Source organism: Camelus ferus, chromosome 11, assembly GCF_009834535.1.
Source record: "Camelus ferus isolate YT-003-E chromosome 11, BCGSAC_Cfer_1.0, whole genome shotgun sequence".
NCBI lineage: Eukaryota > Metazoa > Chordata > Mammalia > Artiodactyla > Camelidae > Camelus > Camelus ferus.
Window position 1 is genome coordinate 18195341 of NC_045706.1, and position 14163 is coordinate 18209503.

General features: G+C 35.4%; 1 protein-coding gene across 2 annotated transcripts; it reads left to right on the top strand.

Annotated features, from left to right (window-relative positions):
• The first annotated feature begins 74 nt into the window (after positions 1-74).
• Positions 75-11507, top strand: SMNDC1 (survival motor neuron domain containing 1). Of its 2 annotated transcripts, none has more exons than XM_006189354.3 (6): positions 75-252; positions 1461-1580; positions 6275-6417; positions 7028-7189; positions 9055-9208; positions 9664-11182. In XM_006189354.3, the coding sequence occupies exons 2-6, from the start codon at positions 1461-1463 to the stop codon at positions 9799-9801; spliced, it is 717 nt and encodes a 238-aa protein (XP_006189416.1). In that variant the 5' UTR covers positions 75-252; the 3' UTR covers positions 9802-11182. The 2 variants fall into 2 exon arrangements, with proteins under 2 accessions (XP_006189416.1, XP_032346848.1); XM_032490957.1 differs by lacking the exon at positions 75-252 and adding an exon at positions 4202-4391 and having other exon boundaries at positions 9664-11507.
• Positions 11508-14163: the final 2656 nt, after the last annotated feature.

A 14163-nucleotide genomic window follows, 5' to 3' on the forward strand; every position in this document is an offset into this window, starting at 1 on the left:
TGAATCACGTGAGTAGAGCGACGTCTCGCGAGGATTTTTAACCTCTCGCGATGCTTCACGCCTCTGTCTTTTCCAGTGCCCGGTTTTCCTCCCCTCCCCCTCACCGCTGACCGAGTTCTTCCTTTTCAGACCGAGTCGCCTTGTTGTCGCCCCGGAGATTTTTTCTGCTGTTGTTGCCGCTGTCGCCGCCGCCACCACTGGGCTCGTTTGCCCGAACCCCTTCCCGCCGCCCCGCCCCCAACCCCACGCAAGGTAATAAACCCAATGAGGGAGAGAGCAAGGCCTCGCCGGGCCTCGGCCTCTCCTGAGTTGAAGCGAAGGCCTGAGGCCGTGGAGCCGGCCGCGCTGAGAGGCCCGGGCGCCTACCAGAGTGTTAGGAACGCTGGCCTCCTCTCCCACCCAGAGTTGAACCCTGAGTAGCCTCGGACGGGGTTGGGGCCTCCGTACTGTGGCGGCGAACACGGCTAACCCCGGGGACCCGACGGGTGGGGTTGGGACGCGGGAGGCGTCTTAAGGACGCCCTCGGCCCTTCGGTGCAAGAGCCTGTCTGCGGCTGTGGGGCTCCGGCTCGGCTGACCTCCGTTCCGTTCGTGCTTTCGGTTTTCTTGGAAGCTGATTGAATTTCGAGGTGTGAAGTAATGGAGCAAGTTGTGGCGGGCTTTGAGGTGTGGGTGGCTGGGGGAGAGCAGCCTAGCTTGTTCTGACCCCATTGGAGCCTTTCCAGACTCCAGGCAGGCTGGCGTTGGACGGGAATTGTCCCCGGAAACCCCGTCTGTTTGTTACTAAAGCGAAAAAGGATTCTGTCGTTATCTTATTTTCAGGAGAAGGACAAGCCGGATTTGGTGAAAGGCATGTTCCTTAAAACGCCTAAATGCGAGAGTTATCTGTGCTGTTTCTTTTGTGGAAGAAAATGCATTGACAATGTTTAAACATTTTTGTTCTGGAGAAGAGTTTCTAAACACGCGCTTACTAATTGAATATCTCACGTGGAGAGAGTTATTTGTGTAGTTAATTCCAAAGCCACTTATATTTGGTTTTGGAAGTATTTTTCAGTGTTTAACATTTTTTCCGGAAGTCTCAACTCCTTTAACAGTTTAGGGGTTTTGTTGTTTTTGATGACGGTATAACAACCTGTTAATTGAGCGTAATACAGTACTTTCCCTGCTACAGGAGTGTAAAGATAATCAGAAATTTTCCTTTTCCCTCTTATCTCTAGTTTTCTGTTTCTGTATTGAATTTGTCTGACATGTCTTTAGAATTTTTGCCTTGAAGTTTGTGGTTTGGCTCACAGCTTTGAACTGAAAGTAAAGATAATAGTAATAAATTAAGCTGCTTTAAATAATGATGAGTTGGGAATGGAATTGGTAAGGATTAATTAATTCAGGCAGACAGGAGAAATTATTTTTTATTGTTTTTTTTTGGTTCCATTTTCATGGTCTTCCCCTTTTTATTTTTCCCAGATGTCAGAGGATCTAGCAAAGCAGCTGGCAAGCTACAAAGCTCAACTCCAGCAAGTTGAAGCTGCGTTGTCTGGAAATGGAGAAAATGAAGATTTGTTAAAATTAAAGAAAGATTTACAAGTAAGTATAATGTACAGTTACATTGCTTGAAAGGAGTATTTCTGTGTTTTACGAATGACTTACTGCTTAGAATCTTTAGGTACCCGGAACACCCTTTGAAGAGAGTGTTTCTCCTCCTTGCACCCCTTGTGGGGACATGTGTGTACACACATAAGCAGACATGGTTTCTAGGAGTAGGGTTGCTTCCTCAGTTTGTGTACATCAAAATTGTTGAAGTATTGTTCTTTGTTACGTCAATCTTGTATGCTCATGTAATTTTTTAGTATAAGTTAATTTTAGAATTCAGTGTCAAACTTTATAGAGAAAGATGTACATATAACTTTACAATGGAAACCACTTTTATTTTTAAAAGACCTGGAATAGGAAATTTAGTTCAAAGGGTAGCTAAAATTAAAGGAGAAAAATAAAACCCATAATTAATTCCATAGATTATTTGAAAATAGGAGGGAGAAAGAGCATATGTGAGTAAGCCTGTGTTTGAGTTTGTAGCAAAGGTAGCTCTAGTGCCTTGTATTGAAAACACATAAAAATATCTGAAGAGATGCTTGTTTTCTGCGTAAATGTTACCTAATATTTGAACTTAATGCTAGGTTTTACATGTTGTTGACACTTTTTGACAACTTGAAATTAAACTGAATCTATGTGAAAAAGAGATGTAAATTTATTCTGTTTGTCATGGGAGAGTTCAGTAAGTACGAAACCTGCTTTTCAAAACTTGGACTGGGATTTCAAGACAAAGCCATTATAAATATCTATTGTTTCTTAGAACACTAGGTTGATTAATAAAAACACCATATGTAATGTTTGTAAATATGTATGACTTTTCATCTTAACAAATTTATGAACTTAAAATTCTGAGTACGACTTTTTGGAAAGTTTTATAAAAGGTGTTTTGATTAGATGGTCTGTCTTCATTATTTCAAGACAAAACTTGAGTCATCTTCATCCTGTCTAAGTAATTCCCTCCCTTTATCATCCTCTGCCCATTAATATTATTAATATTTTAGGGATATTAGAGCTGCAAACAAATGAGAGTTACTTGAAATGGGTTCCAGATTCAGGATTCTGAAAGAGCTTATCTGGGCGTAATTAAGATGAGTTGAGTATTTTCAGGTTCAAATTCTGGATTTAGGATTAACTTGCATGAAGTTGCAATAGTATGTTATTTTTAAAAACAAAAACCAGGGTCTCTCCAATATGCAGAAGTCAGGCTAGTGGATTTCAGGTTGCCAGTCAATAAGAAAAAGATGCTTTGGGAGCAGTTTCTCCCACTCTCAGGCCAACTTTCTGCTTGCCTCAAGGAGAGGTCATGGCATACCCCATCTTTTTCTTTTTTAACCAACTTAAAAGCAGTTCTTTTTTTCTTTGAAGGAAATACATCATGGGCCAATGTTGTATATATTGCTTCCTGGGCAGTAGGAGGAGGGGCATATGTGGAACTGGTGGAGAGGGGAGTTGGGAGTAAAGACCGAAAGCATTATGAGGTCTTTCTGGTGTTTCTAGAATAAATTATTAGAGTCTGGGCAGAATTGTCCTATTAGGACATGATCTATAGTGGATGTACTATAGGGAGAGAGAGCATTGTAGTTACCATGTAAATGACTTACTTAGCATTCAGTTAATAATGACCTGGGGGTCATTTATCTGTAAAATATCCTCTTTTCTATGACCATTTAGAAAAGCATTGTGCAGTAGAACTTTCTGTGGTGATAGAAATGTTCTGTATCCACTGTGCAATATTAAAGCCACTAGCCACATGTGGCTATCGAATATTTGAAATATAACTAGGGTGGCTGAAGAATTGAATTTTTAACTTTATTTAATTAAATAGTCATATGTGGCTACCATATTGGATGGCACAGATTTAGAAGTTTGTTTTAACACTTTCAGATAGCAATAATACACAATGTTTTTGCTGACCAGTCTTGACTATGGATTCTTTTCCTCTTCTATTATGGAAAAAAAATCATTTTGGTTACTAAGTATAGGTCTATTTTGAACTGAAAACCACTTAAAGATGGAAGGCATCATTTAGGATTAGATAAAATTCTGAAAGATTGTTTAACTGCTTCCATCTAGTAATTGTTATCTTCCTTGGCTACAGTTACAGCTTCCATTTTGTCATAGAATTTTTTAAAATTCCTTTTTCTTTGCTTTCTGGAATATGCATTGTGCAATTGATATTTAATTCGACATTTTATGTTTCTGAAAAATCTGTTTAGACTGATGACTGATTTTTGGCCTCCTTTATTTTTTTGTGTTCCTTTCGTGGAGTATCCTTACTCTGGTTAAGAATTTGTTTGCCCTTTCATTTATGGCAAAATGCTCTTTCTGCATTTTTTTCAGTGACTTTCATTTTGCCAATAAGGCTTCCATTTTTATCTATATGTACTGTGTTGTAAAGTTACTCAGCAGGCAGCAAAGTAATCTACTTAAGTCCTAATTGCATTTATTTCTTCGCTTAAAAAGAAGTGGGTTTAGTAAAATTCAGTCTAGCTAGTTGACTAGCTCCCTAGGCAGTCTATGATGGTCACAAAAATAGTCAATTTATTAGGCTGTTTTGCTAAATAAACCGGTTCTAAAGGAGGCAGGGGTCAAGTCACTTGTCTCATATATTACAGTGGCTCTCTGCATCCCCGAAACACCTTCCTTCAGTAAGCAGAGTGCTTGAGTGCACCCCCTTTGACCTGCTGATATGTAGATCACAACATCTGATGCTTCCTGGAATTGCCGATTACTGTAACTGCTGCCCATCTGTCAATGAAGGAGCAGTTTCAGAACTCAGACTTGGGGGAGGAAAAGTAATTAATGGTATGTACCTTTAAGAACTCCCTCATACATAAAATAGTGTCTCTAATACATATGCACATGTAAAGGAAAAAACATTTAGAAGGGTCTTCATAGTTATTGGGAGGGGTATGCAAAACATGGCAAAGTGAAAAGACAACTAGGGATAAATGCTCTGGATTTTTTCCAGTGTCATTTCCTTGCAGGGCTCTGGAAGTTATAACATGCACAACTTTTCAGGACCCTTTTCTTTGGTGAAAATGTATTTCCTTATGAAAATGTAGTGGGAATATGTTCTATACTAAGAGAAGTAGAGTTCTAAACCTGAGACCTCCAAATGCAGACTTCATGTTTGTGCTTTAGTAGTTAAATGATCCCTGGTTAACTGAAATTATTTAATGATAGGGATTTTATGGGCTCTTGAGTCAGACTTACTGGATTACATTCCTGGGCCTAAAAGTGGTTAATTAAAGATCTGGTTTTCAATAATTTACTACTTTGTGTAGCACATGATCTGTTTATTTGGAAGTTCTTTGCTTTATTTGCAAAGGATTGTCTAAAAGTTATTTGATGGCTATATGGTACCTAATAAGATTTCATTAAAGATAGTAATGTACTGAATTTTTAACTTAAATCTGATTTTTCTAGTTTTTTCTTTCATAAATTTGTTTTTATTCATAAAATTAATCTTTCTCCAAGGGCTTTAATAGTCTTTTTTTTTTTTTTTTTCTTTTTTTTGAGACTGAAATAGTCACGAAGATTTAGAATCTTTCGGGGAGAAGTAACATTTAAGTTTCTTGCCATTTAACAAAAACAAATCTTTAAAATGTTAAAAGAAGTAGTATTTAACTTCTGAGCCAGAAGAAACTCAGTACAGAGTATAACTTTGCTAAATTTTCTCTCAAAGCACACAATGTGATGTTTAAGGTATTTTATATGCAACAATGGAGGAACAGGTATGCAAGTTCTTAAAATAATTAGATAACATGCATAATATGGGTCTTCACCAGAGTAAAAATATAGCATATTGGTAACAGAATCTAACAATCTGTTCTATTTCTTAAGTTTTTTAACCAACCCTTTGAATCTAAGTGTAAGCCTGAATTAGAAAGTAAGTGTAAAATGTTAGTAAAATAAGTGTAAGCCACACAGAAAGGTATTGCCTGCCTGTGTATGATACATTTATTTTATTTTTTTATTTTAAATGAAGCTGTGCTAATGTGCTTAACGTTAAGGTATTGGGATATTTTAAATCTGACTTAGTAATTTGCTTACTCAGATGGAGTAAATTTTGAGACTACTTTTTTTTAATATATGCCTACAGTATTTTAGTAGAAATATATATAAACAGGAACATTTTTATTACTAATAAGGCTGCTTTATGTTTTTGGGTTTTTTCTTTTGAGGGGGACGGGACGTATTGGCTAGGCAGTTAACACTGCTGCCAAGTAATGCCCTGTAAAAAGTACAGTTGCATGAAATACACATGACAATGGTATGAGCTAAAAGTGATTTTGAACCTAGTTCAGTGCCTTACAATTGACTATTTCTCTACTTTAGAGAGATCTATTCAGCTAAAATAGGTGCTTAAAAATAATGTACTGTAAATTCAAGTCTATCTTATTTCTATTATTGGTATTTGAGGTTAATTAAGTTGAAAGGCAACTATCTGGATTTAAGTATCAGCACCATTGTATAAAATATTGTTTCTCAATTTCCACATGGGGATAATCACAGTATCCACATCATAGTATTGTTGTGTGCTGTAAGTAGGTATGTATAAAGTACTTAATGAGTGCTATATGGTGTAAGAGCTGTTATTAAAAACTGAAAGAACTTGCTTGTTGAAAATAGGGAGCAATGTGAACTATATAAATAATATTAATGGGTTTTTTTTTCCTTTTTAGGAAGTTATAGAACTAACCAAAGACCTTCTGTCAACTCAGCCTTCTGAAACTCTTGCAAGTTCAGACAGTTTTGCTTCTACTCAGCCCACTCATTCATGGAAAGTAGGAGACAAGTGTATGGCAATCTGGAGTGAAGATGGACAGTAAGTGTAGAAAAAACTCTAACTATAACATGAAATAATAAAATACAATGGTAAGATGTTTTTATTCAGCTTGAACTACTCTATTTTAATCTTTCTATATAGCCAGTCTGACTTACAGAGCCAATTTTATTCTTGGGTGGTAATCATTAATACAGTTGAGTTTTTAGTTTTTAGCTTTAGATTAAGTTTTAGGGCAGAAGCATGGCTTGGATCCTAGAGGAAATAAACATAAAAGTAGAGGGAAATGAATGGGTATTTTTAAAAAAATAATCTAAATTCTTTTTTCCTTGAATTAAAAATTGATTGGTTGGCTCTCTTAGACTTCTGTGAAGCATATACACTGTAAGAAATATCTTTTCTCAAAGAGATTGACTGAAACACATTTAGTAGACGTGTAAGAGACTTCCCTGCCAATATTTTGATTAGGATTTCCTTTTTTGATAGCAGATGACTTAAGTTCAGCCACTCTTCTGTATTATCTTTGCCAAAGGGACAGTTGATTATAGAAGTTCATTTTAGGCACATTAATAGTTGAAAAACTGCAGTATAAGTCTTGTAGGCTGAGTACTAGACCTTTACTCACCTGCTTACAGCCATGATATCTTTACAGGTGTTATGAAGCGGAGATTGAGGAGATAGATGAAGAAAACGGCACTGCTGCAATCACCTTTGCTGGCTATGGCAATGCTGAAGTGACCCCACTGTTGAACCTCAAGCCTGTAGAAGAAGGAAGGAAGGCAAAGGAGGACAGTGGCAACAAACCCATGTCAAAGTAAGTGATTTTGACTTTAGCATTTTAAGGGTAATCTTCCCTATTTGAGTATATGAAGTAGTCTGCAGAATCTGTGCAGATTAGATTAGAGTAAGAAAGTTACACTATTTACCAGTTTGGAGACTAGCAATATATGGTCAACATTGTATATGTATGCCTAGATAGAGTGAAGACATTTTGGTTCTCATTTAGGCATTTAATAAATACTTATTAAGAGGGTACTATGTGCCTCTCACTAAAGCAGTTGCTGGGTTCCTGCACAGTGAGGAAGACCAGCTTAGGCCTTTTTCTGACTGAGTTTACAGTCTAAAGGAGAAAACACATAATTAAGAAGTTTAATAATAAAATACAGAAGTTACGGAGGGAATATAAAGGGTACCTTTAGGGAACAAAGAAAATGTACCTAAACTGCATTTTAGTCATCACGGCAAATTTCTTTGAGGAAATAACATGTAAACAGGTTTGAAAAGAACAGGGGCTAGCCAGTTAATGAACTAGAAGGTATGACCTTGGGCAAGCTAGTTAACTTCTGTCTCCTCGTTCGTAAGACAGGGACGATGGTATTTACATTATGAGGTTGTGGACATTAAATGATAGCATTAGTAAAAGTGTGTAGCACTGTTCTTGACATGGTAAGAACTCACTCAGTAATTGTTTACATTTTAAAATGAAAACAAAATGAGAACATAGAGGTAACAGAAAAATTCCTGTGGTAAAAACTTGGGACTTGATGGTGGGTGGTTTGACAGGAGGTTAGAGAGGTAGAGACCAAATCATAAGGAACTTGAAAGCCGCTGATGCGTTCAAGTAGAGAGGATTTGATATGACCAGATTTGAGCTTTCAGATAATTAGTGGCAGCAGAGAGAAGCAGCTACTACTCTGGATTCAGGTGTAAGATGATGGTGGCATAAACCTGGGGAGTAGCAGGAAGGATGGAGATGTGTACAGTTTGACAGGCATTTAAGAGATAGTTAACAATTTTTAGTTAATTTCTGCATATTTGCCACAATTTGCTATCTTTTGGATTTGTTAAGAGTTTTCACAACTTAAGTTGCTACATAAATATATTTGAATTTGGGAAAATTATATTATCTATTAAAATGACATTCGACTTAAGCATCCCAATAAGAAAATCAGCTTGTAGAACAATGTAACATTTCGTAGTCTTCAGCATTTGTGTAAAAACCACATTTAACTTAATAGTGATTATATGATACAGAGGAATCTAGATCGTATTGCCTCTTTTAAAGTCCTCTTTCTTCATCTTTCTTTTGGTGAAAAGTCAGTGTTAACTGAGCAGAAATTACTGAGAGAACTTTAGGCTCTGATCCTATTTAGAGTGTTTTTTGAAAAACCTGTTTTTTCTTTTTTAAGAGTTAGCCATAATTTCCTGTTGTGCTGCGGTACTCTTCCAATCTAGATGGAATAGTTTTATCTGCATTGAAATCTTCATACACTTTTCTCTAAATGTAGCATATCATACTTGCTGTCTATTTAGAAATTGATAAAGATTTAGACAGCTTTTAGTGTTAAAACTCATCATATTCCTAAAACACAGCTGGCAAAAGCTATGGTAAATGGCAAATAAAAAGTCATAGTTGAAATATTTGATTTAAATGGATAATAGATTACTATATTTGTGTTCAAAATTTTCCAAGGATGCTGTATATTTCAAATAACATTTATTCCTTAGTAGTCCTGAGTGATTGGCATTGATGTTAGTGCTTTTATTCACGAGGTGAAGAGTATGCAAGTGTATTAGGTACGGGGGTTTTGGTGGGGGGGTAGTTGCATTACTGAATATCTCCAAGGAAGTCATCTTTTAAATTTTAGGAGTTGACATTTAGCTATTCTATCCATACAGAAAAGAAATGATTGCCCAGCAGCGTGAATATAAAAAGAAGAAAGCTTTGAAAAAAGCACAGAGAATAAAAGAACTTGAACAGGAGAGAGAGGACCAGAAGGTGAAATGGCAACAGTTCAACAACAGAGCCTATTCTAAAAACAAAAAAGGCCAGGTTAGTAAGTCCTTTCATCATACTTTGTAAATTTGTAAAGTGCGCTGTCATTAAATAACTTTAGAATGAAAAAGGAGGTTCATAGATTTTTAAAAACATGGATCTTAAAAAAGAATCTTCTTCAATCTTCATTTTGGCTTATTGAAAAATATCTCCTTTAGCCATTGTCTCTGCAATGTAAACACTATGAATGAGTTTATATCAGGAATTACAAAAGATCTAGGTTCTTTCCTTTTATAAACTAAAATTTGAAAAAGCATTTGCTACTTTACATACCACTTGGAGTGTTGAACCCTACCTGCTTTGTTAACATGCCTTATGCTAAGTATCACTAGTAGATTTTATGAGCACTCAAGCTCCCTTTTATGTACTTTTCCTTTTAAGTATATTACAGAATTTTAATTTCTTTTTCCCACAAAACTAATCAAGAACGGTTTCTGTTTCATTTCCCCTAGGTAAAGAGGAGTATTTTTGCTTCACCTGAGAGTGTAACTGGCAAAGTTGGAGTAGGAACTTGTGGAATTGCTGATAAACCTATGACACAGTATCAAGATACCTCTAAATACAATGTTAGGCATTTGATGCCTCAATAATCAGAAAAACTGTTGGATTTCATCTCTGCAGGGCTTTACATTTACCTTTTTATCCTTATATTTTTCTAAAGGTAAATTATTTGTTAGATGAGTAAGGAAGATACCATTGTCGTCATTGTTTGACTTCAGTAGAATGAAACTTGAAGAAATTGCATTTGATAACTGCTATTCATTTAAACTTTTCATTACTACTACCACAGTTTCCTCAAAGTTTGTTGGATAAAACAACCTTTTCTAGATAGATGCTGCATAAATACAGCACTTAGATGAATTATTGATCTTCCTAATATCAGGCCCCCACTTAATGGATGGTATATACTTTTTGTAAAGTCCTAACTGGGAATTTTCAGATGCTCTGAACTTGCCACATATTCTAGCAATTCACTGGAACATCAAGGCAAAACACCAATCTGATACATCGTCTCTTCTTTTTTTTTTCTTCAACTTAAATTTAGCTGTTGCCCGGTTAAGCCTAAAAATAGGTTAATTTGTAAGTGGCAAATTTGTTTTGAGGTTTTTCCTTCAATAACTTGTTTCCTAAGCCTGTTAGGCCATTTCTAAAGTTGATCCAGCTCTTCATTCTTTTCATTGAATTTTAGTTTATGTAAGAAACCATGTTTAGGACCAGCTACTTTTTCTAATGTTTTTTGGGTTTGTTTGTTTTTTTTGGGTTTTTTTTTTTTTTTTGTATGTTTGCTTTTTTTCCTGCATTGATTTTCACTTAATGGTAGTGAAATGTTTATATGAGAAAACAAAAAGCTGATGTATAGCCCTGTATACAGTGTAGATACTATTTTTGTAAAAAAAAAAAAAAAAAAAACCAAGCCTAAATTAATGAACAAGAGTACTGAATGTTTCATCATTATAATTTTACTGTATTTCTTGTGCATTAATCTGACCATAATTTCCCTGTATATTATGTTCATGTAGCTGAGTTTGTAATTTTTGTTAACTAGATCAAGTTGTCAGCATTTGCTGGTATAAGTGAACATCACAATTATCCAGAGTTGAGTTTAAGCCAAATATATGCATAGAAAAGGGTCTTCCTATTAATGGAAGATGGTAATTTTTAGAATGTGTGTTAATTTCAGTTTTTGTATGTTTAACTTTTATTAAATAAAGTGTTTTTAAAATCTCCAGGGTGTGTTAACAAAAGGGGGTGAAGTCTTAGCTGCCAGCATTGATATAATGATTAAGCATACATCATTTCCACAGAAAAGAATATTGAGTATGCGATAAAGGTTTTGATAAATCCTAGGTACTCCTATTAGACATGAGATTGGATCCTAAAGGACAAGTCGGTTTTAAGGGTTTGTGTTGTGTGTAGAGGTGTTTGTAAATTTTTGGTGGAGGGTGAAAATAAAAATTTTTATTTCATGAATTTTAAGTTTTTTGTTAAATTGAACTTTCAGAAGGACAGTGGTGAGAGATACGATTCCTCATCTTGTCCCTCCATCTCCATTCCCAACCCAGGAGATGGGTTTTTTCCCCCTGTCATTTATGGCCAGAGGGTAGAGCACATAGGACGGATTGAAAGGTGAAGTGTTTTTTTCAATACAGGGCACAAATTACAGTAGAAAAAGGGCTATGTAGGCTGAAAAACTCATAAATAAAATTGTGTTCTTGTTACCAGTGTAACCAACTTGATCTTAATATACTGGTATCCTTAAGGGGAATCCTGTTGATTAAAAAGCATTGGAAGAAAATTTGGTATAATTCTGTGACCACACAAAATGATCTTTGGTGAGATTACCTTGGTGTGTTTGTTGGAATAGTAGTTCACCTGTTGTTTGTGTAGGCAAGACTCTTGTGTTGAGACTTTTACCTTCTTTGACCCTATGGGTCTTCCTTTCTGCACATTAATTTTCCTGGAGGGCTTTGCGGTAGGAAGAGAAAAAGGAGGGAATAATGTGACCATGTTGTAGAAAAGATTTTTTTTAAATAGGTATATAACATGAGATCAAGAGCCTTTGTGTCAAAGACCTAGATGTGTCTCTGAAAAGTCCTGTTGTCAGGACGATGATAGTGTCTCTGGACTAAACTTAAAAAGTAGGACTCCTTGGGGAGATCTGTCTTGTAGTGTGATGCTGAAGTTGAGAAGACGCTTAATGAGAAGCATGATACCGATTGTATTTTACAATACAGGTGATTAAGCTCTCAGTACTCTAAAACTGAATGTGATGCTTGGTCTTACGAAGCTTTCTTAAAAAAGTTCATGTAGAGTTTCCCCTCTGTCAAGAAAGACTTGAAGCTCTGAAACTGAACCACGTGGCTATGGTTACATTTGTCTTCTCAAAACTTGACATTTGACTTTGTGGTTGACCAATTCAAGGAAAAAACAGTCCTAACATCCCCAAAACAAGTAAACAAAATTTAAAATTTTAATATTAATTACAGGTAACAAATGTTTTAATTAACATGAAAAAGACCATATTGGGAGAGCAAGGAGTCTGGAGCCAGACTGCTGTGTTTGAATCCTGAGTCCCTTATTTGTATGCATAGCCTCCGTTTTCTAAGCTATAGAATGAAAATACCTGTTTCATTAGGTTGTAAGGATGAGTAAGTTAATACATGTAAAGTATTTAGTAGAGTACCTGGCATATTGTAAATACTATAGATAGAAGTATTTGCTACTACTGTGCAAAGTGGTAATGGTGAATATCTGATCTTTTTTCTTTGAACAATAACAATTCACATTATAATGGATAATAATATCCATTGCTTATGATTTGAAGCCCCTAATTATAAATGTATTACTGAGATGTTATCAAATTACCAAGGTTAGAAGACATATTAAGTACATTCTAGTAAAGTTTTAAAATTTTGTATTAGAATATCTTAGGGTATGTTTATTAATGGGAAAGGGTATACAGCCTTTAATTAAATCGCCCCTAATTCTAGTTTAAAATTAAAGAGGGATTCTTGGATCTGGGTTCTACCCCAGACCTATCTAGGCCAACGTATGTCTATTTTTTGACAAACACCACAGATGATTCCAATGTGCATCCCTGGCTGAGCACCATGTTTTAGGTTAAATGTAAAAACAGTTCGATTTTTGAAATGAAGGAAAAATTTCCTTAATAACTGGCAGTTTTCTGAGCCCAATTATGAAGACTCAGGCATCAAACCAAAATGAAATGGGTCCGTTTAATGTAACTACTTGTTTTTTTTTTTCAATGCTTGTTTTCTCACAATGAAGGGTATGCATGTATGTGTATGTATTTCCTTTACAATGCAGTTTTAATGCTGAGTGTGTTTGCCTTTAAAATGACAAGGGAAAACCAGCAGGTAACAAAGGAAAATTACGGTTTTGTAAGTGGTGTGTCTGTAGATTGTGATTATGTAAGGTGAAAAATACCACTTACGATTTAAGCCAAAATATATTTTTAAAGCTTTGATTTGGCTTTTTGCCTCAGCTTGGTATTAACTTAAATATAAAGGAAGAAAATCTATTAAAACCAATAAGGTTTTGTATTTGTTAATATTTGGAGAGTTCAATAAACATGTGCTGACCTGTATTAAGTATTTGTATTATACTATGAAAAAGCCAGTTAGTATAAATGGTAACTTGTAAGTTCAACAGTAAATGTAAACATTCTTTGTATCTAGGATTTTTGAGTTGCAAGTTAAACTGAATTTTTACTGCAGTGGAGAGGAAGAGCCTATCAGGCAAAATAACAGGTAATACCATAGTTTAAACAAAACCCAAGTTGTTGACTCCCCTTACACCTTTTTTTTTTTTTAAGCATGTCTATGTATATAGATATGTTCTTAAGAAACATCTCAGAAAAGAGGTTCAGAAACCAATATTGACATTCTAAGAATTTGTTTTGGCATAGCCAAAAATAAGTAGTTTAAAAAAAGAACAGACAAAAGCGTTAGATTTCTATGAGGGTCTTCACTTGCCTTTTCTGCCTTGAATTCAGCTTATGTATATAAAAATGGTTCTTTTGTGGCCTTGAGGAGGGTAAAGCAGATCTGGGAATAATGCTGAGCTTGTGGTACTTAACAGCTGAATTAACTAAAAATATCAAATTTTGGATACTTAAGTCACCTTTTAGTTCCCTGAAAATAAAAACTAGCAATTTACTTCTACCAAGCACCTCACCAGTTGATTTTTACAAAACCAGTACAAACTTAAGTTACTGGAATTATTAAAATTATAATTTGTTTCCCCAGTTTAGTCTTTTTTAAGAGCAAAGCTAAAGCCATAGTTACGCTCGTTAAAAGAAAAGGTTTGCTTTTTTTTGAAGGGCTACTTTCTCAACTTGAGGCCCCCAAATCATGGTTATTATTTTGCTGGCTCATGATTTTCCTTGGTAAAACTGATGTGCTTTTGTTTTTTCCCCTTTCAAGCCCTGT

Bases quoted from the DNA above. Each gene is read 5' to 3' on its own strand.
- SMNDC1 (XM_006189354.3), top strand. From the start codon at position 1,461: ATGTCAGAGGATCTAGCAAAGCAGCTGGCAAGCTACAAAGCTCAACTC. The intron at 1,581-6,274 runs GTAAGTATAATG...TTTCCTTTTTAG, and splicing joins AATTAAAGAAAGATTTACAA to GAAGTTATAGAACTAACCAA. The intron at 6,418-7,027 runs GTAAGTGTAGAA...ATATCTTTACAG, and splicing joins ATCTGGAGTGAAGATGGACA to GTGTTATGAAGCGGAGATTG.